General features: G+C 46.5%; 1 protein-coding gene, 1 long non-coding RNA gene and 1 other non-coding gene across 14 annotated transcripts in view; 1 reads left to right on the top strand and 2 right to left on the bottom strand.

Annotated features, from left to right (window-relative positions):
- The window catches only part of RYR3 (ryanodine receptor 3), a 499,181-nt gene that overhangs the window by 1,152 nt on the left and 474,632 nt on the right, over nucleotides 1–23,397 (bottom strand). For all 12 annotated transcript variants that reach the window (XM_032481566.1, XM_032481567.1, XM_032481577.1 and 9 more), the window contains 14 exons: nucleotides 21,520–21,578; nucleotides 20,133–20,304; nucleotides 18,924–19,010; nucleotides 16,808–17,008; nucleotides 13,563–13,693; nucleotides 9,922–9,964; nucleotides 9,306–9,433; nucleotides 8,689–8,749; nucleotides 8,221–8,367; nucleotides 5,204–5,338; nucleotides 3,873–4,029; nucleotides 2,771–2,835; nucleotides 2,312–2,412; nucleotides 396–447 (listed from right to left, as the gene is read on the bottom strand). In XM_032481566.1, the coding sequence (XP_032337457.1) occupies nucleotides 396–447; nucleotides 2,312–2,412; nucleotides 2,771–2,835; nucleotides 3,873–4,029; nucleotides 5,204–5,338; nucleotides 8,221–8,367; nucleotides 8,689–8,749; nucleotides 9,306–9,433; nucleotides 9,922–9,964; nucleotides 13,563–13,693; nucleotides 16,808–17,008; nucleotides 18,924–19,010; nucleotides 20,133–20,304; nucleotides 21,520–21,578 (1,539 nt within the window). The remainder of the gene's footprint in view (nucleotides 1–395; nucleotides 448–2,311; nucleotides 2,413–2,770; nucleotides 2,836–3,872; nucleotides 4,030–5,203; nucleotides 5,339–8,220; nucleotides 8,368–8,688; nucleotides 8,750–9,305; nucleotides 9,434–9,921; nucleotides 9,965–13,562; nucleotides 13,694–16,807; nucleotides 17,009–18,923; nucleotides 19,011–20,132; nucleotides 20,305–21,519; nucleotides 21,579–23,397) is intronic.
- On the top strand, nucleotides 4,024–10,795 carry LOC106730966. Its single transcript, XR_004320528.1, has 2 exons — nucleotides 4,024–4,974; nucleotides 5,094–10,795. It is a non-coding gene; the product is annotated as an uncharacterized LOC106730966 (long non-coding RNA).
- TRNAA-UGC lies at nucleotides 15,165–15,237 on the bottom strand. The gene has a single exon. It is a non-coding gene; the product is annotated as a tRNA-Ala (tRNA).

Below are 23,397 nucleotides of genomic sequence, written 5' to 3'. Positions count from 1 at the left end.
TCATCACGCTCCTGCCGCCTCCCGCACCGTTCTCCTCTGACGCCGCTGCTCTTCGCGAGAGCCACCCCCTCGGCTTCGCATTGTCTTCCTCTTGGTCGTGTTCTCCCCACCTCCAGCTATGCTGCTCTGAAGCAGCAACCCAGAGGGTTTAGAAAATGTCAGGGGCTGTTGGATAACCAGGGGGGCCTTCTGGGATAGGCTGAAGTTGCCTTAGAATTTTGGCTCCTTAGGTCACAAAGAGACGGTGGAACAATGCAGGAAGCGGCGGAAAACCGCACAGATGAGACTAGTGGCGTCACCTGGCTACCACTTGGGCCTGTGCTCTGCTGAGTCCAGACTTAGCAGAGGGAAGCTCTACCGCAGAGGTATGAGTCTTATTTCAAGGTATTTCTTACCTGACCCGTATGCTCTGTTTCGTCTTTATTAATCAGATACATCAGGAAGAACCTAGAACAAGGAAAAAAGGTGTAACAACTGAGAAAAAGACAATGTGAGGTACTCTGCTTAGGAGACCACACTCACTTCATGTACCCAGTCAAGTGAACTGGAGAGCGGATCGGACCCGCTGTTGACTGCTGACCACGGAGCCTTTCAGGCCTGGGGCCGTGTGGCATGACAGACCCCATCACTTTGCAATAATATATACATTGATCTTAAAATGAGCCTTTCTGTGAGAACAGGTCCTTTTTACTGGTGTCAAACCTGGAGCTAAGATCACTTGTGAGGAAGGATTTTGGCTACCATTTTATTGTTTTAAATGATCCTAAACAACAAACTGGTAACCAAAAACTCTTACCGTAGAATTTTCAGGAGGCCAGCTTATCAGAATGTAGACTGATGTGTCTGTCTGAAAGGTCGGCCATGGAAAAGGAGGAAGCATTTCATCTTACTGAGTTGCCCTGATTCTTCCAGAAGTATGGTGTGTTTTTATCACAGACAACTGAGAAAGGCCTGCGCAGTTTCACTTGCTCTAACGGGGATGCGTCTAAGGCCCGAGTCTGTCTGGAACACACAGGCATCCCAGGAGGCTGGGTCTGGTGTCTCAGCTCACATCACGTGAACTCAGAGACAGCCTCTGAAGGAACCAACCCCGTGCCCTTCAGGAGAAGGATGGTGAGGCTGGTGAGGCTGGTGGAAGGAAGACAAAGCAGAAATAGCATTTTCCTGAGGGTGGGGAGAGTCTGAGCCCCAGATTTTCAGTTCTCGCAGGCTATTCATAGGCATATAGGTTTAGGTCATGGCCCGCAGCAGAGGCAGTAAATATATTAGTTTCCTTCCTCCCTCTTCCTTTACCAGACTAAGAAAGGAGGCATGGCCAATATCTTGTCCTGGAGGACACTATTCCCTTCCTAGCAAGCTGATAGCACCACTTTTAGGGGGGAGTTTCAAACGTGGACAGGACGGTTTCTCTCCCCTTGAGCTTGCTGCTGGAAGGGGGTCCCAACCCAGACCCTGTAACACCCCCTTTCACTCTTCTCTCTTCACTGGGCCTGACCTTGGCTGCGGCCTCACCTTTTACAGAAGGACACCCACCCCGTCTCCTCCATGAAGATGCAGACCCTCTTAGCGAGTAACTTGAGTAACTTGTTCTTGAGTGAAAAATTGATGATTGACCTACTGGCTGCCAGGCCTCAGGGGCTGGGAAAGAGCAGTGTGAAAACAGGCACAGCCAGAGAAAACCCCGCTCGCGTGGCGCTCGGGTGTTACCAGGAGGGGACGGACCTGGGAGGCCTCAGAAGTGGCCCTGGGCTCAGCAACCTGCAGGGCCCTGGCCGCCCTGACAGGCAGGCAGGCAGGCCGGACTGGAGGGGGTTCAAAGGAGAGTGAGAAGGGCACATCGGGCACTGTGAGCGTACACCCTTTTCCAGTCTTGCTGGAAGGGAGGGAAGAAGCAGGATGGAAAAGTGGGGCCACAACCTTTTTTCTTGCTTAGGATTATAAAAAATATTATATGGTTATGGGAGGGCTGACATTAACTTGAAGCAGCACCAATCTATCAAAATGGGGGGGAGGCTGCGAGGGAGGGGATGGCTCAGCGGTAGAGCACACGCTTAGCATGCACGAGGTCCTGGAGTCAACCCCCAGTAAATAAACCTAATTACCTCACCCCCCAAAAATACAAAAAAAAATTTTAAAAATATGGGCAAAGATACAGGATCATGGCAATCCCTGCAAGTTCTTCCTAATTGGGAAGTAGAGGCAGAGACAGAGGAGGAACAGGCATCAGAGAGTGAAGGCTATGACATAACTCTGTTTTCAGGCTGCCGCTCTCCCCACCGCCCCATCACCTCTGCTGACCAAGGATACTCACAAGTAGTTGGCTAAGTTGTGCTCTTGTAAGGTGTGTGTTTCAAAACCATGAGGGGTCGTGTCGAAGTAGTCATTGCCAATCCCGCAGATGAAACATTTTGTCTAAGAAAAAGAAGAGGCAGTAAAGGCATGAGTAGGCGTGACATTACAGGCAGGTGGAAAAAGGGTGATGGAGAGACACTGAAAAAGATTTCTCTCTTTAACGTTTTAGGCAGTTAGTCACCTACTGCACCGTTTCACATATTGCTAGCTTCTAGCTCCCACCCATGCCCAGGACACGGTGGAAGCAGCAGGTGGAGCAGAAAAGATGCCCAGAGCTGGTAGCTGGGCACAGAGACGAGGACAGGCATGGAAAACAAGCTTTGCTGGTAACTCTGCCTAGGGCTGGCCCTAATTAATAGAAGCTATTTTAAAAATCCATTTGCTGTGAGATACAGAGTTGGCCGCAGGAGAACATTACCTCCATATCCTCCCGCACTTGTTCCTGCTGGTCTCTCAGCTCTCCAAAAGCATCGATAATAAGACCTGGAATTTTCAGTACAGAGACAGGCAAAGCGCTTTAAATGATCTGTTTAGTAGTTCAGGGAGAGGAATGAGGAACGATAGAGGGAATAGCAGGGGCCACTTTGTCTTGTAAAAAAAATGAATTATAAAGCTGAACTTTTCAATTAAAGCACAATCAGGAAAAAAAAAAACAAACTTGTTTTCAAACACTGCATCCTGGCCAGCCATTTCTCATTGTCCCTCAGACTGCCCCCCTGCAGTGTCTGATGCTGGCTCGTCACTCCCCCCGTCCCTCCTGCCCTGTCTGCGTGGCCATTCCCAAACCGATGGGCTCGTCCCCGCTCCGAGCCCCTCGGGCGTGCAGGCAGGGTTCCTCTGCAGTTTCTTTCCTTTACTTTCTGGGAAATCTCAACACCCACATCTTTCACCGCCACCACTGATGGATCCCATTTCTTTTATTTGATTTTTGTAGTCATTAATACGTGTTTTGTGTGTGGTTATATTTAACAGTTCTACCCTATTCTGTTCCTGACTTGTCTCTTGCACGAAAGACCTGTGACAGGTAACTGCTGATCAGCCCTCTGCACCCGCATGTCTCTCAGGTACCTCAGGACTCAAACTCATTTCATCACCATCTTTCTCTAATTCCCAACTGTTGACTAAAGATACCAGCACCCCTCCCCACAAAGAAGGGGAAAACAAGTCACACACTCAGAGCTCCTCTTTGTGCTCCTCCCCCACCCCACTGCCTGGGAGGAAAATGAGGAGGGCAGGACTCAAGAGACGAGCCACAGGCGGAATCTAGGGAGCAGCGGAGAAGGAAGGGATCACTTCAGAGGGGCCAGTGAAGGAGCCAGGGTCCTCTGTAAGGATGCTCCAGTTTCCTGTGTCAGTGCTTGGGTGTAGCTTTGGCTTTATGTGCAGTAGATGCTCAAGAAATGTCCTTGAATTAACAAGTAAGTGAATGCACAAGGCTCCTTATATAAAAGTTAAGTCATAGATGCAGAAAGAACAAGAGAAGCTGAGCCCTGTGCATACAAGAGAACTGGCTACCATACCTTGGATGATGGCCAGCAGGATGACGATGACGAAGAAGAAGAAGGTAATGTCAAAGACGATGCGGTACATTTCGTAGGGGTCCCCGGCAGGGTCTTCAATTTCATCGCCGATGCCACCTCCAGCTCTCACTCCCACGTACATGTGGAACAGGTAACACTAGGGAAGAAAAATCATGGTGATTCAGGTGTGAGCCGCAGCGTTCTGTTTGTTTTTGTGGAGATGGTCAGATCACGCATGTAGCTAGATCGAAGTACGACAGCCCTGAGGCTGCGAACTGTCCCCTGCACCCTCTGGTCAGTTTGGTGTCTACAAAGATGGAAAGGCTGTTACAGGTAGTCTCTAAAAGATTATTTGTAACTCATTTTTAAAAACAAGTTTTGAACTATCTGACAAACAAACAAACACATGAGAATTCACCAAAGGCGTAAAGAAGTTAAAGGACCCTTATCCCCTGATGAGGATGGCATGTGCCACGTATGAAGGAAAGACCTCACCCAGCCACTTCCACATCCTCCGCGCACCTGGGAGGGCAGGGCGTTCTGCAGCGTCTCCCCCGAGATGCAGGTGTGCGCCTGCGTGGACACTGGGTCCTGATCACAGAGTGGGATGTGCTCCCCCACTGCTGTGGTAGGGAGGAGTGTGAGCAGGGGCAGGCTTGCGGCTCCTAAGTCCAAAGCCAGGGACGGCGCTGGCTGCACGGCTGCTCTGGACACTGTAGGGTTGCTGTCTCGGGGGGGCTCGCCCCGAGAAAGCATACAGAGTTTTTAGCCAAAAAGTTTCTCCATTTTCTAGAGAAATGATCGCAGGCGCGGACAGTTTACTGTCACCTATCCCTGGAACACACTTTCTTTTCCTGAAATCTGGTTGGTGGAAATACGGAGAGATGCTACTGCAGCGGTACACTGGCTCAGCTAGACCTTCTGTCCCCTGACAGGACCCTGACCCCATCTTGCTGCTGTGACATTTTTCAGATGACATGGCCGTTCTGAATGAACCCCCACTGGTTTGCTGAAAGAAACTGAGTACCAGACTCATGGGGCCTTGCTCCCAGCTCTCAGAGGCAAAGAACCAAAGCTTGACTTCCGTGAGAGGTGGACGCAGGTAATTCACATTGTCCCCAACACCGATGCGGATGGAGGATGACCCCCGCAGTGTGCCCCTCTTTCCACCAGTGCCCAGACGAGTGCTTATGAAACCTAGTCCATCTTTCTTCCTCCCAGCGCCCGCCTCCCTCTCAGCCGAGACATCACATCCTGCTCTCATCCCTGTTCTGCTCAAGGGCCCTTCTCTCCCAGCCGGGCCGGGGGCCAGGCGCCCCATGGGGTCTCACCGTCATCATGTCGTCACACTTCATATCGGGCTCCTCGTCATCCTCGCTTTTGTTGTAGAACTTGCGGAAGAAGTTGAATGCCACCACCGTGTAGAGATAGACCACCACGGCCAGCAGCCCGACAGTCAGGACCAGCTGGGGGTGGGAGAGAGGGGAAGAGGAGGTGGGTCTTCTCCATCCTGAAAGTCGTGAGAGACTCCGAGAAAACAGGAGAGGGGAAGCCCTGGCCCCCAACACCCAGAATGTGACTGCATTTGGAGAGAGGGCCCTGAAAGAGGTGATTACATTAAAATGAGGCCGGTAGGGCTCTGCTCCAATGGGACTGGTGTTCTTACCAAAAGAGATTAGAACACAGAAGGAAAGGTACCAGGCAGCCATGTGCACCGAGGGGTGGTGCAGTGACAAAGCGGCATGAGGCAGCCAAGGAGGGAGGTCTTGGGGATTCTGTTACCGCACCCTGAGCAGACTAACACCGGGGTGCCGCACTGGGGACGTGTGTTTACCACACAGAGATTAAAGGGTGAGGACAGTGCCGGTGCTAGGAGGACGGTCACTTTGTTCTTTTACAGAGAGAGCAGTGACCTGAGGCTTCATGATGCAGCTTTTACTGCAAGGCTGCTTCTAAAGAAACGACAGGTTCTTTGGACTCACCTATATCCCTGTATCACACTGTTTCGTAACTAACCACGAACTGGACAATTATCACAGCTTTGAAGTTACTTTAGGAATAATGATAGTTGAGCAAAGTGACATTCTTCATAACCAAGACACCTGCCTCAGACCTTTGCCGGGGTCATAGGGCTTTTGGGTTTATTTCTCAGCTTTAGGCATAACCATAACTGAGGACAACATGGGACCTGCCCATCTCGCCTCCCCGAGGGACCAGGTGTTGGGCTGGAGCTGTGAAGATCAACAAGATAAAATCTATGTCCTCAAGTGGTTACATACAACAGAGTGTGCCAGATAAGTACCGAAGAGAGAGATTCAAGGGCTTGCTTCTTGAATGTTGAATTTAGTAACCTGAACCTCAGACAGCAGACCTTGCAGAAAGCAGCTGGTTTAGAAAAAGACAGACGTTCAGCTTTGCACCAAGGAAGAAATGGGCTTGAACCCAAGTTCTGCCACTCAGCAGCTGTGTGCTCTCAGTTCTCTTATCTGTCAGGTGCTTGTAACATCTACCTTGCAGGGCAGTTGTGAGCTGACTGCAGTATCTGGCACATTTAAAAAAAAACTATCTTGCCAGAGTTTAGTCAGCAAGCCCATGAAAGAGATTCATGGTTTAAACTTTTCATTTAAGGTTCATCAAACATTTCATTTTATGATAATGCCATTAAGCCAAATCAAAATGCAAAGTTTCAATATCTGAGTAAAGGGGAAGAAAATAAATTTAAAAGAACATATTGTAGAACTGGCATTCCATAAATCACCCTTTGGGAAAAGCCACTGTAATGGATAAAACTTCCCAAGACACACATGTAGAAATAATAAATAATGCCCTTTTCCCCAGGAATCTATAAGGAAGCAGCTACCACACTTCAAGCAAACATCTTTATCACAGGTTCTGTTCTGACTCCCAAACTTTAGCTTTTTGTATGTAGCACCAAATTGCTCTCTCTGGCTTTCCTCCACTCTTTTTAGTGTCAGCCAGGAAACACTGACTATTGCTGCTACCAGAAGCCTAGAGAAACATTAGCCACCCTAATACCTGATGATCAAGCACCCTTTCATTTTAGAACAATTAAAGGTTAACTTGACTTTTTTTCTGGTTATTTTGATTTTTTAAGGTGTACAATACGATGATTTAATTTATCTTGATTGTGGTGATCATTTTATAACATCATAATTAGTTACCGTGTGTGTGGGGGACACTTAAGATCTCCTCTTTTCACAAATTTCAAGTGTACAGTACGGTGTATTAAACTATAATCACCATGCTTTATAGCTCCCCAGAACTTACTTATGTAATAACTGAAAGTTGGTACTTTTTGACCAATACTCCCCATTTGCCCCACCTGCCCCCAGCCCCTGGCAACTCCGGTTCTAGGAGTTAACCTTTTTTATGATTCTACATATAAGTGATACCAAACAGTATTTGTCTTCCTGTGTCTGGATATTTCACCAAGCATAATGTTCTGCAGATTCAGCCACATTGTTGCGAATGGCAGAACTGCCTTCCTTCACATGCCACTGCATGTTCGTAACAGGTCTGCCTTGTCCACTCTTCCACCATGGACACGGGTGGTTTACACTTCTCGGCTACTGTGCATGATGCTGCTGAGACCGTGGGAACACAGGTATCTCTGAGATACTGACTTCAAGATGAAGTCACTGGATATATACTCAGAGATGGAATTGCTGGCTCAGATGGCCATTCTATATTTAATTTTCTGAGGTGCCACCATGCTGTTGCCCGTAACGGCTATACCAAACTGAGCACATTTTAACTTCCTCCTTTGTTCCCTTCTCCTAAAGATTTAGAGATGTAAGGGAACACGTCTCATTCATGGAATTGCACTTAATGAGGACTAAAATGCTAAGGATTTGAATCTGTTGGCAGGAGGAGCCAATGGGGGAGTTTAATCAAGGGATTGACCCTGACAGTACTGTAGAGGACACTCTATACTGATGAGACTGGATATAGCGATGGCCATATGGATATAGCACTATATATACAGAGAGAGACACACACACACCTGTCTACCTATATACACGCATAGCTGTATACATGTATACATGTGTCATTGGTTCTTAACTGGAAGCTCGTATCAGAAGTACCTGGGCAGTTTTCTAACTACATATGTTGATCTAAATGTTAAGGGTTTCTGAACCAGTATCTTACGCCTCTTGAGGAATGACTGCAATTTTGCAAAACCAGTCACTATTCACTCAAGTGTTGGACCAAAAAAGGTGTATTATACACCATGAAACGTACCTTCCTGTCATGCACTAGTGTACTACCCGTTTTTTCCAATCCATTTCTAGGTCCGCCCCATTCTACACCAGTTTAAACCCAATACCTGTTTGCCGTTGTGAGTGACGGACGACAGGATCGTCCTCAGAGTCTTGAAGCCCATGGCGATGTCCAGCAGATGAGCAGCGAAGAAGAAGTTGTTGTAGTGGCCTAGGACTGACATGGTCGTGTACCAGGCGAGGTAGAGGAAGGACTGGGGGATGGAAGAAATGTAGCAGCTTTTCAGGCATTCATGCCTCGTGATGTGCTCATTAAACCAACTGTTCTCATCTTTGCGGGCAGAGTGAGGATAGAGGGTGTTTAGGTGCCGAGGAGCTGTGAGCCGGCCCCAGACCTGCCAGTGAAACCCCACGTGTCTTACACTATTGCACGAGACAGTCTTTCTCCCCCTGCGTCTGTACCAAGGACTCCATGAGTCTTCCTGGGCCCCCTCCATAGCTTGTTTATTTGCGGCATCTAATGACATACCTGGACTTGGGGCAGAGGATTGTGCTTTTCCAGATGCCATACTTACGTTGTCGGTAAAAACAACTCCCAGCTTCCAGATATGGTACTTCATGTCGATGGAACTCAGCCTAAAAGGGAACAAATAATTACAAAATTTATAAATGTCAAGATTTAGTTAAGTGTTTAATAAGGGGAAAAAATTAAAGTTTTCCTCCTCTCAGGTTTGAGCTTGATCAAGTTGTATGTGTTCACCATGAGAAGGGTTGAATCACACATCCTGAAGTTTTAAATATTTTTAAAATTTTGGGGGTTTTTTGGGTGGGGTATTTAGGTTTATTCATTTGTTTGTTTGTTTGTTTGTTTTAATGGCGATACTGGGGATTGAACCCAGGACCTTGTGCATGCTGACCACACGCTCTACCACTGAGCTATGCCTTCCCTCCCTGAAATTTCAGTCTTTCTCTTTCAGCCCTATCACGCATGAAGGCTGGTAGGTCTTTAGATTTTTAAAAGCAGTGCCCTCCTCCCCATATATGAGAACCCAGAAGAAACACTTAGGCCAGACCAGAGCCGGAAAGGACAAAGACAAGATTGTGAGTTTCCCTCCCTAGCACCCGGTGGAGGACTGGAAAGACAGAGGGTCCGTGTGAGCCAGACTTCGGGATTTAACACCTAAGCTCGTACCATGACACCAGGGAGGCCGCCTCTGCTTTGGTCTCTTCCACTGGGCTAAAGTCAAGGGCATTTTTGTCCAAACCCAGCAGTTCTGCAATGCGTTCCGCTCCGTAGAGGTCTCCGTATTTGTTGATCACCTAAAGCAGAAAGGGCGACTGGGTGAGCTCAGGCCATGCGTCACCGCCAATGTTTCCTCCAGCCCCAGTGTCTTAAGAGTTGTGTTATACTCTGGGCTCTTCCCAGGGGTTGATAAAGACATGATTCAAAATGCAACAGGAAAATAAAGAGAAAAAAATAACCCCCAGATCAAACAGAAGTGATAAAGTCAATTAAGCAAAATCTGTTTTTCAAGCCATCTTTTAGGAGGGAGAAAGAACCTAGGAGGTTCTGTCCAGTCTGTTCTTTCTAGAAAGAACCAGGAAACAGTGGTTGTGTTAACTGTTTAAGACAGACGAGTGTGGAACGAACCCTAAACCTACATACGTCCATGTAAAACTCCTTCTGTGACTTTTTCTTATCAACATAAAAGCAGCATTGAATTTATTCATGTTTGTCTATGGAGAACTTAAAAAAAAACTACACTTCTTTCGAGGTCATGGAATTCACCCCCACTGACAAGGCATACCTTTCTCTTGACAAACTTGTCCCAGTAGTTATTAGGAAAAGATCTGAAAAAGAAAATGTAAAAGGGAGATTCTTAGCATGAAGGCAAGCACATCAAGAAACGCTGGGTTTGAGAGTCTGGACCTGTGATCTTTTAGGGTTTTGTCCTGCTCACTGAAAAATTCAAGACCTGACTGAAGTTCAGAGTCACCGCAGGTCTGATTTCTGGTTTCAGTACTTTGTGTTGCCTCCTGAAACACCTGGAAAGCAACTCTGCATTTTCGGCTTCAAAGATACGGTGAAGAGCCAGGAATTGTGGTGACAGACTGGACAGAAGCAGGTATATGTGTCTTGATCTCAGTCTAACTAGAAACCAAAGCCTGTAGGAGACACATACATTCAACCTGGACTCGCTGAGTACCCTCTTTACGGCAGGCATGGGGCAGGTGCTGAGGACACAGCAGTGGGAGGTGTGGACAGGGTCCCTAACTATGACGCTTCCAGCCAGGGGATCACAGTAGCTCTGTCAGCTCTGAAACACGACAGCCCCCTAGTCCATAAGGCCCATCAAGTTGGTGATGAGGAAGGAGGGCCTCCCTCTGTTCCCGGACCTCTCAGAAGAAGAACCCTGAGCCAGTGCCAGCAGAGCAGCAATCTTTAAACAAGACAACAAAGCAATTTTCTGGATAATTAAAGCGGTCTCTGTCTTAAACATCCAAATGCCACCTAAAAGCAAAAATGCTGGCTTTATAGAGTAAACTGCTCCTAGGTTTCATCTCTGGGGAACGGGAAAAAATTACTTTGACTTTCTTTGTCCATTTTTCAGCTATTTGATTTTTTTCATGTATTGTATTATATTTAGAACCTAAAATAAACAAACAAAAACATGCCAGTCTCCCTCTGTCCACATTGGTATCTCCTTTCTCTTAAACCTTTTATACACATGGTCTGTAACGTACAACTGAACTCAGCCTTGGCCACATTTTGTCATAAGTGGAAAATCCCACAAGCGATGCTGAAGGGCCACTGGCTGGAGGCTCTGGTCGTGACCCTTTCACAGGTGGGATCTTACTCTGGTCTGAGTATTCCTGCCCCCCTGACTAGGTATGGAAGCTCATTCAAGGTAGAAAACATAATTTTACTTGGTAATATTCCTTAAAAGGTGCGGTAGGCAAAGAATTTTCAGAAGGGAAATGTATTGATAACTGACACATCTATAGATGAATGGTCAGGAAAAGTCATAAGATGCTCAGCCTCTTTAGAAATCAGTGAAATGCACAATGAGATGCCGTTACACACCTACCAGACGAGCCACGTTATCTGAGGGCAAGTGCCGACAAGGAGGCTGAGAAGCAGGAACTCACCGGGGGCTGGCTTCATATAAATCAGGACAAACTCTGTGTATCTTACTGTTCAGCAAATTCTACTCTGCCTGGTCTCTGCCCTAAAAAAGCTCTTTGACTTGTGCACCAGGCATAAAAACATCCCTTACAGTGCTGTTTGGAACAGCCAGAAGCTGGAAACATGAAATACACACTGCCAGGAAAATGGATAAATATACGACAATATAGATGGAAAATGCTACAGTTCTGAAAATGACCAGGCTATGGTCACAACACTTCAACACAGACGAGAACTGAATGTGGTGTGGAGCAAAGGATTCAAATGACAGCGCAATGCACACTGTGTAACTCCATTTACATACATTTCAAAACCAGTAAAGATGAAACCAAGCATCTAGGGACACACACCTAAGTGGTAACCCTACACACTAAAGCAAAAGAATGGATTCCACTGAAGTCAGGAGAGCGGTTAGCTGGGGTCTGGGAGGATAGGACCAGGGCCGCTGACATCTGGACTTCAGAGTTTCCAGTGATGCTCCGGTTTTTAACCTTTGTAGTTCACTTTATACATTAAAATACACATATACATTTTCTATTTCTTCTATATGTGTATTTAACAATAGCAAAATAAAGTTTTAAAAGTTCTCCAAGATACATAGTTAACTGAAAGAAGTTACAAGGCACTACCTGCACGATGAGGCCATTCCTGTGAAGAACTGAAGGCTTACGGATCTCAATTTTGCTATTGAAGTCTAGTCGCAATGTCGTGTTAGCTCCTGGTGCACAGCACAGCGACTCAGTTACACGTACGTATATTCTTTTTCATTATAGGTTATTACGAGCTATTGAATATAGTATCTAAATGCTTTAAAACAGCTGTTCTACTTACTTGTACATTTCCCTATTCACGATCATTTAAGCCACTTCGAATAAATACCAGCAATTATCCTTGCTGGGACAGTTCAGTGCATTTGTCCCATTATCTCCTTAGGATACATTTCTAGAAACTGAACTGCCTTTTTACTGGGACTTCGGTGCCACAGACGCAAGCATTACTGATAATTGCAGAAAGCTTGCCAAAGAATGGAATTATTTAATATTCAAAATTTCTGCACTATAATGACAAAAAGTCAGAAATAAGTCTTAGTACTTTTTCTTATTTAAGTGGGGAGATTGGCAGCGAACTGCAGGCAGAAATAGGGCTTTGATTTGCATGCTCACACTTTTTTTTTTTTTTTTTTTGCCTAAGAGAAGAGGCTTCCCTTTCTAAGGACTATTTAAAAAAAACCCCAAAAAACCCAAACAAACAGAACTCAAAACACTCAGCTGTGCCTTTGTCAAGCTGCCTCTCAATCTGCCTAAACATCTTTGCGTAAGTAGCATTTTCCTCCCCAGGGGTCAACGGTTTTGTTTCTAGATGTGGATACTTTATTGGCGCAGTCAGCTTTGTTTACACATTCAGCCCTATGTCTTTACTTTTCTTCCATCACTTTACACTGCAGCTCTCGTTCTTCCTACTGGGATTACGCTGGCATTAGAGCGTCACCTTCGCTAACTGTGATGGCCATTTTTTAAACGGGAAGGGAATGACTAACAGCCGTCTGCCAATGTGCACCAGGCATGTGACATCCATTCACGAATCCTCCCAGCACTGTAGGAGGCGGTATTCTCATTCCTCTATTAATGAAAAGGAAAACAGGCTTTGAGAACTCGATTCCCTCGCCCCAGATCATGAACAGCGCCGTCACAGAGCTGACTCCGTATCCACCTCTCTGCCTCCAGAGTCAATGCTCTGTCCCACCACGTTGGTAATAATACTCATGCCGACCAAGAAGGCAGGCGTAGCCCTGCAGGTCTTAACATCCCCACCCAGCTGGTCCTGTTTTAACTGCTCATGGAACTGCCTATGAAATGGTATTAGGAGAAGTTCAAACCAAGCTCTTTGTTTTAGGACAAGGCTTCAGAGATGGTGCTGTGACATCTGGGGACTCTGGAGAAGCTGCTCAGCTTGATCCCTTGGGCCAGAGAAACACTGTGTGACTCGAACATGGAAAACTGGATTAAGTAATATTGTGCTGGACCATCTGGTCTTAATTAAATTGCTCGGCACTTCCTGAGAACATCCTCTGTCCCCCTCTGAGAGATACATATGACTGTCAGAGGCACAACAGGCTACTTGATTGAAAAGGCAGCAAGAAAACAAGTCCCAGAAACCAAGGAAGGTTTCTATTCATGAGTTTCCGGGGCTGGTGAAGATGATGTGATTCTCTTTATGGCAGAGACTCCTTTTTGGGTTGGGGCCGGGGGGAGGGGCACTTACGGGGTGTTGATCACCAGGCGATCCCACTGCCCCTTGATGTCATCTTCAGAAGGCTGTTCGGTGATATACAGGCCATCAAACTCCAGCTTCCTGGCAATTTCTTTTTCTCTTTTGAAGACCACCAGAGGGACCTGGAAGTGGGAAGACACCATTCACTTCAAGAAGGCTTTCTAATTAGAACACCCTCTCTCATGCACACCTTGCCAACTGGCCTTCCAACTTTAGGGCAGCAACCTCTTCGTAGTGGGATTCTTAGGGTGCGTAGCTGTAGGTCCACAGCTAACTAAGTCACTTCTCCCTCCTGTGGCTAACACACCTCCCTCTCCAAAGCTGATCTGACTTGGGTCATCCTTTAAACAGCTGACGGTAATACAAACTTGACTTGCTCCATCTTGGTGAGAAGGCCGTATTTAGAACTGCAGGGCCAAATGAATTTGAACTCCTAAAACTCGGCTGGAGGTAAACCACGACTTAGAAAGGACAATAAATTAGTCTAGAATAGATTGGACAGCTGCAGGAATATGATGAAAAATTCCAACCCCCTCCAACAGCTAGGATCTTATTCATCTCATGTCTCTGAAGTCTGGTTAATGAAATATGGTTTAATAGTTAGAATGAGGATTCACTGGGCTCTGTATATAGTCTTTTGCTATTGAAAATTTTCTTCCTGAGATTCCTTCTGAGAAGAGCTCCTGCCAGGCACACTTGCTTGTTCCCTCCCATCACTCCCCATTCTCTTATTTGTAATCAAAGTTGTAACTTTGATTCTAGCCTAGATATGATGGCATGGCTATAAAGACCTACCACAAAAGGAGAATGTACACAGAAGATGTTGGGGAAATAATCCACTTGCCCCAACCCTCACCAGACACACACACTTCAAATAAGGGACAGAGTTAAATGAGATCAGAGGATCCTATGGGAATATCAGGCAATGAGATGGCAGACTAGCCAGAAGAGCTTAATTCACACAGAGCCAGGGCTTCTCACCCAGCTGGGAAGCTACTGGTTACTTGGCAACAACCCTGAGACCTTGGACTCCAAGCTGTTTTTTCCAGTGAGTCCTTCTCCAAGCTCATGACAGCCATGCACCCCACACTGCTCCTTTATTTTCAGGACACAAAGACAAAATTTAGATAATGATTTGTAAAGAGTTACTGCCTACCTTTTTTTTTTTTTTTAAACAACACTGAGGACATAAAAGAATCATGACAGAAAGGTGGTGAAGGCTAACAATGGGCATTGCACACTGGGTGGAATCAGTGACAGCTGTTGGTTCGGGGATGATGTGGGAGGGGAAGCAGAGAAAGACGCTCTGATGTCTGCTGGGTGCAGGTGGCTCTGAAGAGCAGTAATAATACCCAGCTTTGGATCAGCACTGATGGCTGGGATCTGAAGCATTCCCTTCAATCTTTTATGAGTCTGTGTACCCTTGTAAGCAGAACTTCCACATTTTTATTTCCTAGCTAGCGTTTCTTTCTCCCCCTAGGTCACCCATACATCTGCACCCCAGCCGACAAGCTAAGCTTGGATGGTGACCTAAGGAGTAGTAGCTAACACGCTCTAGTGTTCACTATTCTGTTGTTGTTTTTTTTTTTTTAATGGAGGGACTGGGGATTGAACCCAGGACCTCGTGCATGCAAAGCATGTGCTCTACCACTGAGCTACACCCTCCCCATCCCCCAGCGTTTGCTACTCTGGTTCTGACTACTTTTACACATGTTAATTCATGGAATCCTCTCAGCAACTTTAGCAGTTAGTGTTATTATTATAATACCCTTTTTAAAAAAAGAACAGAGAGGAAATGGAGGAATGGTGAGGTTAAGTGGCAGAATTGTGATCCTGGCTCCAGAATCTGTGCTTTCATTGTTACAGTGGCGCCCTCAGTGTGGTTTAGGGCACGCGCTCTCTCCAGTGGGGCAGCTGGGCTTCCTATGTGATCCTGCAGCCCGCTGGGGAAGTGAGGGCCTCAAGGATAGGAGAAGATTTCCTGGACTTCTTCCAGGGAGAAAATGGCTTGGTGTAGAGCCAAGGAAACTTCCTATTTAAGAGAAGTAAAAAAAAAAAAAAAAAAAAAATGTGATGGGAAAAAAAATTGTGGTGTAGTAGAAACAGATGTGGACTTGGAACATGTAAAACAGAATGACCAAAGATGGCCATAAGTGTCACAGGCTCTGAAGACGGCCCCAGTGAGCCATGCCTCCTGGTATTCATGCCCTGGCGTGGCCCCCTTCACCCTCTGTGCAACAATGAATCTGGGCTGTCCCTATGACCTGCTTTAACCAACGGAATGTAGTAGAAACGGCACCTTGCCAGTTCTGAGCCTAAGCCTTAAGAAGGGCTAGCAGCTTCCTCTCGTGCTCTTTTTGGAAACCCAAGCCATCACCTGCAAGAAGTCCAGCTACTGAGCTGGAGAGAGCACATGGAGACGCCAGGTGGAAAGGGAGAGGCCCTGAGTCTCCACGGAGGGAGAGACCCCACTACCCCAGCTGAGCCCAGCCTTCCAGCTGTTTCCTCACCAACGTGCCTGGCACTGGCATGCGCCATAGGGGACAGTCTAGCCCACGTGAGCTCCCAGCTGGTGGCTGACGTGGCCACGTCCACCTGGAGCAGAAGAACAGCTGAAACACGCCCAGTCAGACACAGAATCAGAGGGAGAAAACGGTGCTCATTTTAAGCCACTGAATTTTGGGGTGATTTGTTATGCAGCAATAGGCAACAGAGAAAGTAACTCATCTCTAATAGTTAAAACCTAAACATTTTTTTAATGGAGGTATTGAGGACAGAACCCAGGGCCTCGTGTATGCTAAGCATGTGCTCTACCGGTGAGTTATTACCCTCCCCCCAAACCTAATGCTTTTGGAAAGGTGAAAAGCATTTTTATAAACATTTTAACATAAGTTCAAAGATCAGAAGAAGCCGTGATTACCAGCTCCATGTGTGACTTAGCCCGATGATTAGGATTCTATGAGATGTAAACAGAGGTGCCTCACGTGAGACTCCTGGAGCAGGGACACTGTGAGTGCAGACCACCCAGGGGCATGTTCATTGTAGATTCATTGTGAACGGCCTGGGTGGGGGGCAAGGGTCTGCAGTTCTAACCCAGCTCCAGGTGATGCCCATGCCACGGCTCCACCAACCTTAGCCTCTTAGTAAAGCCTTAGAGAACAAAGGGCCAGCTGGGTTCAGAAACGATGCTTCTTCCCCAAGGAGTCAGGTTAGATTCAGAGCCACCAGCGACTTACCTTCAGGCAGTAGTAGCCCACCACGCAGACCAAAGAGATGATGGTGTGGATGACGGCCAGGGCCCGCAGTGCTGGCGCCATATACCCCGTGCTCTCCTGCAGGACAAAGAACACCATTGCTTCTTCCTCGTCCTCATCATTAAAGGAATTCCACAGGTTTGCAATGTCCTCTGTCTCTTCTTCTAAAGGTTCCTCGGTGACCTGGCCCAAGACACACACTCTCTTAGAAACATCAGAGAGACCTCCGCCACGGGGCTCCCCCACGTATTTCACATCGCTGGCATATGCTGTGCAAACAGCAAGTAATGCTGAGTGAATGAAGTTTTAGGTAACTTATTCCTGGGAATCTCCAGTATCTCCAATAATTGCAAACAAATTTTTTCAGAGACAACTCTTTCGAAAACATTTTTATGTTTCTACCAATTTTAAAGTTAGGGAAGTTTCACTACATATTTTATAGCCCCTACACAGCAGAAAGGAATCTCTGACATGCTATGGCCCAGGAAGGGGCTAAGACACACACATGCACAAGTGCGTGCGTGCACGCACACACACGCACATTTCCACTCTCTGTTAGATGCTCTTCAACCAAGGCTTCACCTGCCATTCTTACACAGTGACCCCCCAAATCAGCACCTCTGAGGCTGTCATCCTGCAGGTCCAACTGCCTGCTGGCTATCCTCACCAGCACGGCTGCTGTCTGAGTCACCTCAACCTCCATATATTCAAAACCTGGCTGTACCACACCCTTCTACAGACTTCCATTTTTCTACTATGGGCAACAGAAAGCCATTAGTGTATCAAGTGGAAAGTTGACATGGATAAGAGCGTGTTTTATAACAATTAGATTTGTGGTTTTAAAGAGGAAGGGAGAGAGGCATGAGAGAGAACAGCCAGTTAAGACTATGTCTAGAATCTAGGACCTACAGTGGGGCATTTGTCAACGGTGGGCACTGGGTGCTTAACTATCGAATATTGCCATGGGAGCGTTGTATACAATTGTCAGGCTTATGTCACTGAAGACTTTTATTCTGATTTTTTTATTGTTATTTTTGATTGACATATAGTCAGTTTACAATGTATGCTGATTTTTCATGATCAAACTTCATGTGATATTGCAGAGACGTGTCTGTAGTGAACTGCAGCAGCAATAATTTCTCTACATGATCAAGGGTTTATTCCAACATTTCTTTTGCTGTTCTCTCTTTAAAAAATGGTTAGTATTAATAAATGGCAGGAGTAGAAAAGTCAACATAAAGGTTTCACAAGGTGATCTCATGGGACACGGATATGTGATTCTTTGGATGTGACACTTGGATGTGGTTCTAAAAGCTTTTATTGGGCACTGTCAAATTTGTAAGCTTCATAAGGATGGACATATTTATAATGCCCTTCTACAGGTGCTACTACAGACATAGAATTCTTCACCTTAATATCATCTTTGAAAATGTTAAACAGAATTGTGTTAATTTAAATTTTAAGGATTGGCGTACTGTGTTACTACGAGAGATCTGACTTTCAGCACAGTGCAAAGTTCTTTCAAAGGCATATGTCTTTTTTTGAATTCCATTTCGTTTTAAAGCACATTTAAAATGTAGTTTCCTCATTTAGTAAAAATTGTCTAATTGATATAAAAAAATCCAGGACCTACATTCATTAATTCATTCTACTAACATTTATTATGTGTCTATAGTGTACAAGGCCCACTTGGCAATGTTGAAAACCTTCATCATCTTGATGAACCCTCTCTTCCATCTCCAGAAACCAGCTCCTATGAATTCTTCCTTCATCATGGCTCTAACATAGGGCTACGGATCATGGCTCTCTGTTACTGTACTCCTCAGGGAGAAAATTGTATTTAATATTCAGTTGGAGATACCTCATAGCTCCTATTACAGGATCTTGCACCAACAAGCATCTGAAGAATTTATTAAGTAATCACTAGAACAAGCTATTGACATGGTGCCCTGACTGGCTTCCCCTGAAGTCTCTCCATTCTTCCCACTGCTAAAGACAGCATCCTTTTTGGAAGTCAGTGTCTCATTAAGAGCATAACTTACAGAACTTTAAAAAAAAAAGTATATATTTAGCAAAAAGCCCCTGAATGAAGTATCACCTTGTAAAAGAGCAGGATGAAGTTGATAGCGAAGGCTACAAACAGAGCAAGGAACCTCAGGTTGTAGAAATTCCTGGCCAGGTAGTGCTGAAACGAAAAGGACAGGCAGAAGTGGAAGAGCTCTGGGAGGGAGAGGGACCGCCCCTCTCTCACACACAAGGTCTTTTCTCATTAGAACGGACACAGGGCTAGTCCTCTTCTAGGAGAATCCTGGCCTTCTTATGATTTATTTGTGGGGGATAAGAAATGTTGATTTTTCTTTAAATTTCTTATAATGGAGCCCTGCTCTGGTTTAAACCTCAGGGAACCGAACGCCTAAACATGACCCCAACACAGGTCTCAAGTGCCGCTGTGAAGGTGTGTGCGTGCGTGTGTGCGTGCGTGCGCGTGTTTGCGCACCTGTGCGCGCGCGCACGCATGTGTGTGTGTGTGTGTGTGTACTCCACAGGAAGCAGTTGATTTGGAAATTATGAATGATCTAGGCCCACAAAAGACCCCTGCAGCTCCCACCCTGGCTGGAATCAGACTGTGACCTAAGGTCTTTGTCCCTTTGTAAGTCTCTGTCCTCTATTGGCAGGGAGCAGAGATCATTCTCATCCTCACTGCCATCTTTTCCGGAAAAACCAGTACTTGAGGACTGGAATGGTAGCGGCTTGGGGAAAGCTCTCACTCTGTCTGTGGAAGGGGCTCCTGCCCATGGTGCTGGGAGGGTGGTCCTGGCCAGCTGGCCATCAACAACTGCACTTTTGAGGGCAACTGGCCAGAGAAAGGTTATTACAAGCTGTGCTGAGGGCAGATGGTGTGTGGAGTAACAAAGCTTTTGCAGACTAGTGTGAGAATCCAACAACACAGGAATGTTCTTTCTGCCTCCAAATGACTGTGCTACTTCTAAACTTTTGGACTGGGATCGACCAAGTCCTCACTGAGCATACGTAAAGGTCCAGCTCTCCTGGAGAGCGCGCCGGGCAGGGAGGACCCCTGCGGGGCAGAGGGGCGGGAGCGCTCGCTCCGTTCTCCCGGATCAGCCCCTTTCCCTTTCCCTCCAACACAGGAGGGACAGGCAGGTACCCAAGAAGAGGGAAGGAAGAGGAATGAGAAAGAGGAGGAAGCACAACTAACCAAATGGTGGAACAAAGTCAGCGGCCACTCCTGTGAGGTCTGCCCGGGCCAGCGCCTGCACCCGAGTGGGGCCAGGGCTGGAGCGCTTACCAGCAACTTGGTCTGATAGATTTCCAGCCCTTTAAAGAAATTGGCCATGAAGGCTTCGGGCTTCTCAGCTTTCTGGCCACACCGTCGCTTCTTCCTCTTTGTCACGTCCGCCCAGAGGGCCTCGGGCTGCTCTTCTTCCTTGGCTGCATCCTCTTTCTCCCCATCTTCTATGCTGCAGGAACGAGAAACCCATTCAGCATGGAGGGCAGAGGGAAGGCTGGCCCCGGCAGGGAGACTAAACTGAGAAGAAATCTGGGCTGCCAGGGGTGGGAGGTGCATTATTCCCTGAGGGCGGGAACCTCAGGTCTTTATCACTTAAAAGTGCCGGGATGTCAACTTTGTATTTAATGAGCGGTGTCCACTTTGATGAGTCACGATCACAGGTAAACATCATTTATACGTAAGCGACAGGAGGGAAGGGGGGCAGGACACAACCACTGAAGGAGTAACACAGCAACTGAGGACAGGACAAGCTGGTTAGAACCAAGACGGCAGCAGACACGACTTCCAGTAGACCTGAGCCTCACAGTGCACCCACAGGTGCCATGACAGCTCTGGCGCTGACCATTAAAAGCCAGAAAGAGGCCAGGGCTCGATTCCTAGAAATCTCTGCCCCAAGGTAATTGGAATAATTCTCCGACATTAGCATATGAAATTACCAAGCCCGTGAAAACTAACAACTCAGCACCTCATGGTCGCTCTCTCCCTTCCTTGCCTTCTGAGACGGCCCTCGCCTCGCCGTCTCTGGAGTGTGTATCTCCTAAGCCGCTCTCCCTTCTGAGTGTGACAGACCCCACTCAGTCTATGGAGTGTATCTCTAAATAAACTTGCTTTTACTGTACCGTGTCTTGCTCTTGAATTCTTTCCCTCACGAGGCAAGAACCTATTCTCTGGCAACATCAGTTTGTAGTCTTTGGAAATTTGGCTTACCAACTTTTTTCCCCTTCAAAAATCCTGTCCTTTATTTTCTAAGCTTTCATGGGAATTACCAACAGTACCTATTCTTCTAAGTTTGCAGTAGGAATTAAATGAGATACTGTATTAAAAAGTTTAGCAAAAGGCCTGGAATGTAATAGGTATTCAGTAATTATTAGATACCACCATTATCAATCACCGTTACATGAAGTTGTGAAGTGTGAGTGTTTGATAATCTGCTTGGGCAGTTGGTGATACGCTGATCTACTATTTGGATTATAAAGTGAACAGGATGGTAAGAATCTGTAGATTGCACAGCTGGGGTAAAAAGAAACATATCCAGGGCTTGCATAATATCTGTTTCTTGCATGAAGAGAAAACAAACTTTCTATTTACCGCAGCAACAGAACAGGAGATGCTATGGAGAACTACCAACCACAGCGAGGAGTTGTCCATGCTACCGAGAACTTACCCTGCCTTCTCAGACTCCACTCTTCCTTCTGCTTCATGAGCTGTTTTCCTCTCTGCTGCCTAGATAAAAGAACAGTCAGTCAAGCTTTCCTCACTTAAATGAGTTCATGGTGATGGGCCGTATCGTTGGCCATTCTCCTCTGCTTGGTCACAGGTCCCAGTGGCTTTCCCTTGTTATGAGTCTGCTTTTCTCAGGCCCACAGAACGTGAAGTGCCCTGCTCTGCATTAAGCTGCTGGGGAGAGATGCTAAGACAAAGACTTCAAGCTTGAAAATGTAACTGCCCTGTTATTACTCAACCCAGAGAGAAAACTTGTGCCACGGCATGGTCAGAGCCCGGGGGCAGTGGTCCTACCGCTTCATGGGGTCAGGGAGAGACGGAACACAAATCATCCCAGGTCCAGTCCAGAACCCGCTCCTCTCACAGACAGTACTCCCGCCCTGTCTCCAATTCTCTTCCACCACCCCAGTCCCTCTGATGACTATTACACTTAGAGTAAAATTCAAACTCCTTGCCAAGGCCTGTAAGGTCTATTTGACCACAGCCTGTCTCTCCATCCTCATCTTGCATCATTTGGCTCATTTCCAACACAAAAACCCAGACCATCATGCCTTTGCTGGGACACTCCAAATCCTTCCCTGCACCAGGACGTTGGCACAAGCCCTATCGCCTGCCTGGACTATGACTGCCCCGGCTTCTGATGTGCCTGCCATTCTTTAGGACCAGGATCAGATGTCACCTTCTCAGATGCTACTTGAGCACCCTACTTACAGTAGGGCCCACGTTCACTCTGTAACGCAACCTTGTTGATTTATTTCTGCATGTGCCACATGGTAATTATTTATCTGATGCCTTCTTCCACTAGAATTTCCATTAAAGCAAAAATGTCTCTCTTGTTAACCAATGTATTTCTATGTCATAGGAATACAGCCTGGAATGAGTTCCTGTTATGTGTCAAATTGTTCTAGGCCCTGGGTTACATCAGGGAGCAAGACAGGGTAAATAAATTAATGTTGTCAGATTGCTGATGACTCTGATGCTTCCTTCTCCGATGCTCCAGACCAGATGGGACTCCTCTCCTACACATTTCCATAGCCCCTGACAGTCCTCCTTCCTGTGTTCTTCACGCCTGTACTGACTTGTCCAATGTCTATCTTTCCCACTGAACTGCAGGAACAATGCATTTCTCATTCACAACTGTATTCCCAGAGTCTAAAACAGTGGCAAGTGCGTATTAACTATTCAATGAACATTAATGTAAAAACTGAATAAAGGCTGTCTTTGGGCTCTGAGCTCTTCACGCTTTTCTCCATACTCTCTTTCCTGCTAGGATGATGCTGAGAGTTGGATGCTGCAACTCCCAGAACTTTCCGTGGCCAAGGGGCTTGGAGTGACTGCTAGCTATTCAATTAATCTAGTTGACAGACTTGCAGTCCAAAATGGATAGTGGGTGCATCTCGAGGATGAAGAGGTCCCACACATGATAAAACTCACTGGGCACCGCGCTAAATCATAGGATAACATCTGGACCTTTTAGGACACTGTAGAAGTACTCTTACCAGAAAGGTCTCCTTTATGTATATCTTACATGCTTTCAGTTACTAAATGAACCTGTGCGCCATGAAACCAACCTAATAAAGGTGTGCAAACAAGTTGAGGGTCATAGATCATCCTGTTTGAACTCTACAGTGTACACTGGAAAACCACTCAGCAATTAGAGATTGAGACAGCCATCTAGGTCGCGTCTCTCCAGACATGGCAGGGCTAGAATGATCAGATCCAGGTGACCACAGAAGAGCTGGTGTCTAATACAACGCTGGCTCCTAGGGAACTGGTGTCAGTACCGGTGGTAAGTAGAGTGGCAAGCCTCTTTCTCGGG

The sequence above is a fragment of the Camelus ferus genome, chromosome 6 (assembly GCF_009834535.1).
Source record: "Camelus ferus isolate YT-003-E chromosome 6, BCGSAC_Cfer_1.0, whole genome shotgun sequence".
Classification (NCBI taxonomy): domain Eukaryota; kingdom Metazoa; phylum Chordata; class Mammalia; order Artiodactyla; family Camelidae; genus Camelus; species Camelus ferus.
Note: the sequence above shows the minus strand (reverse complement) of the source record. Positions and strands in the feature narration are given on the sequence as shown.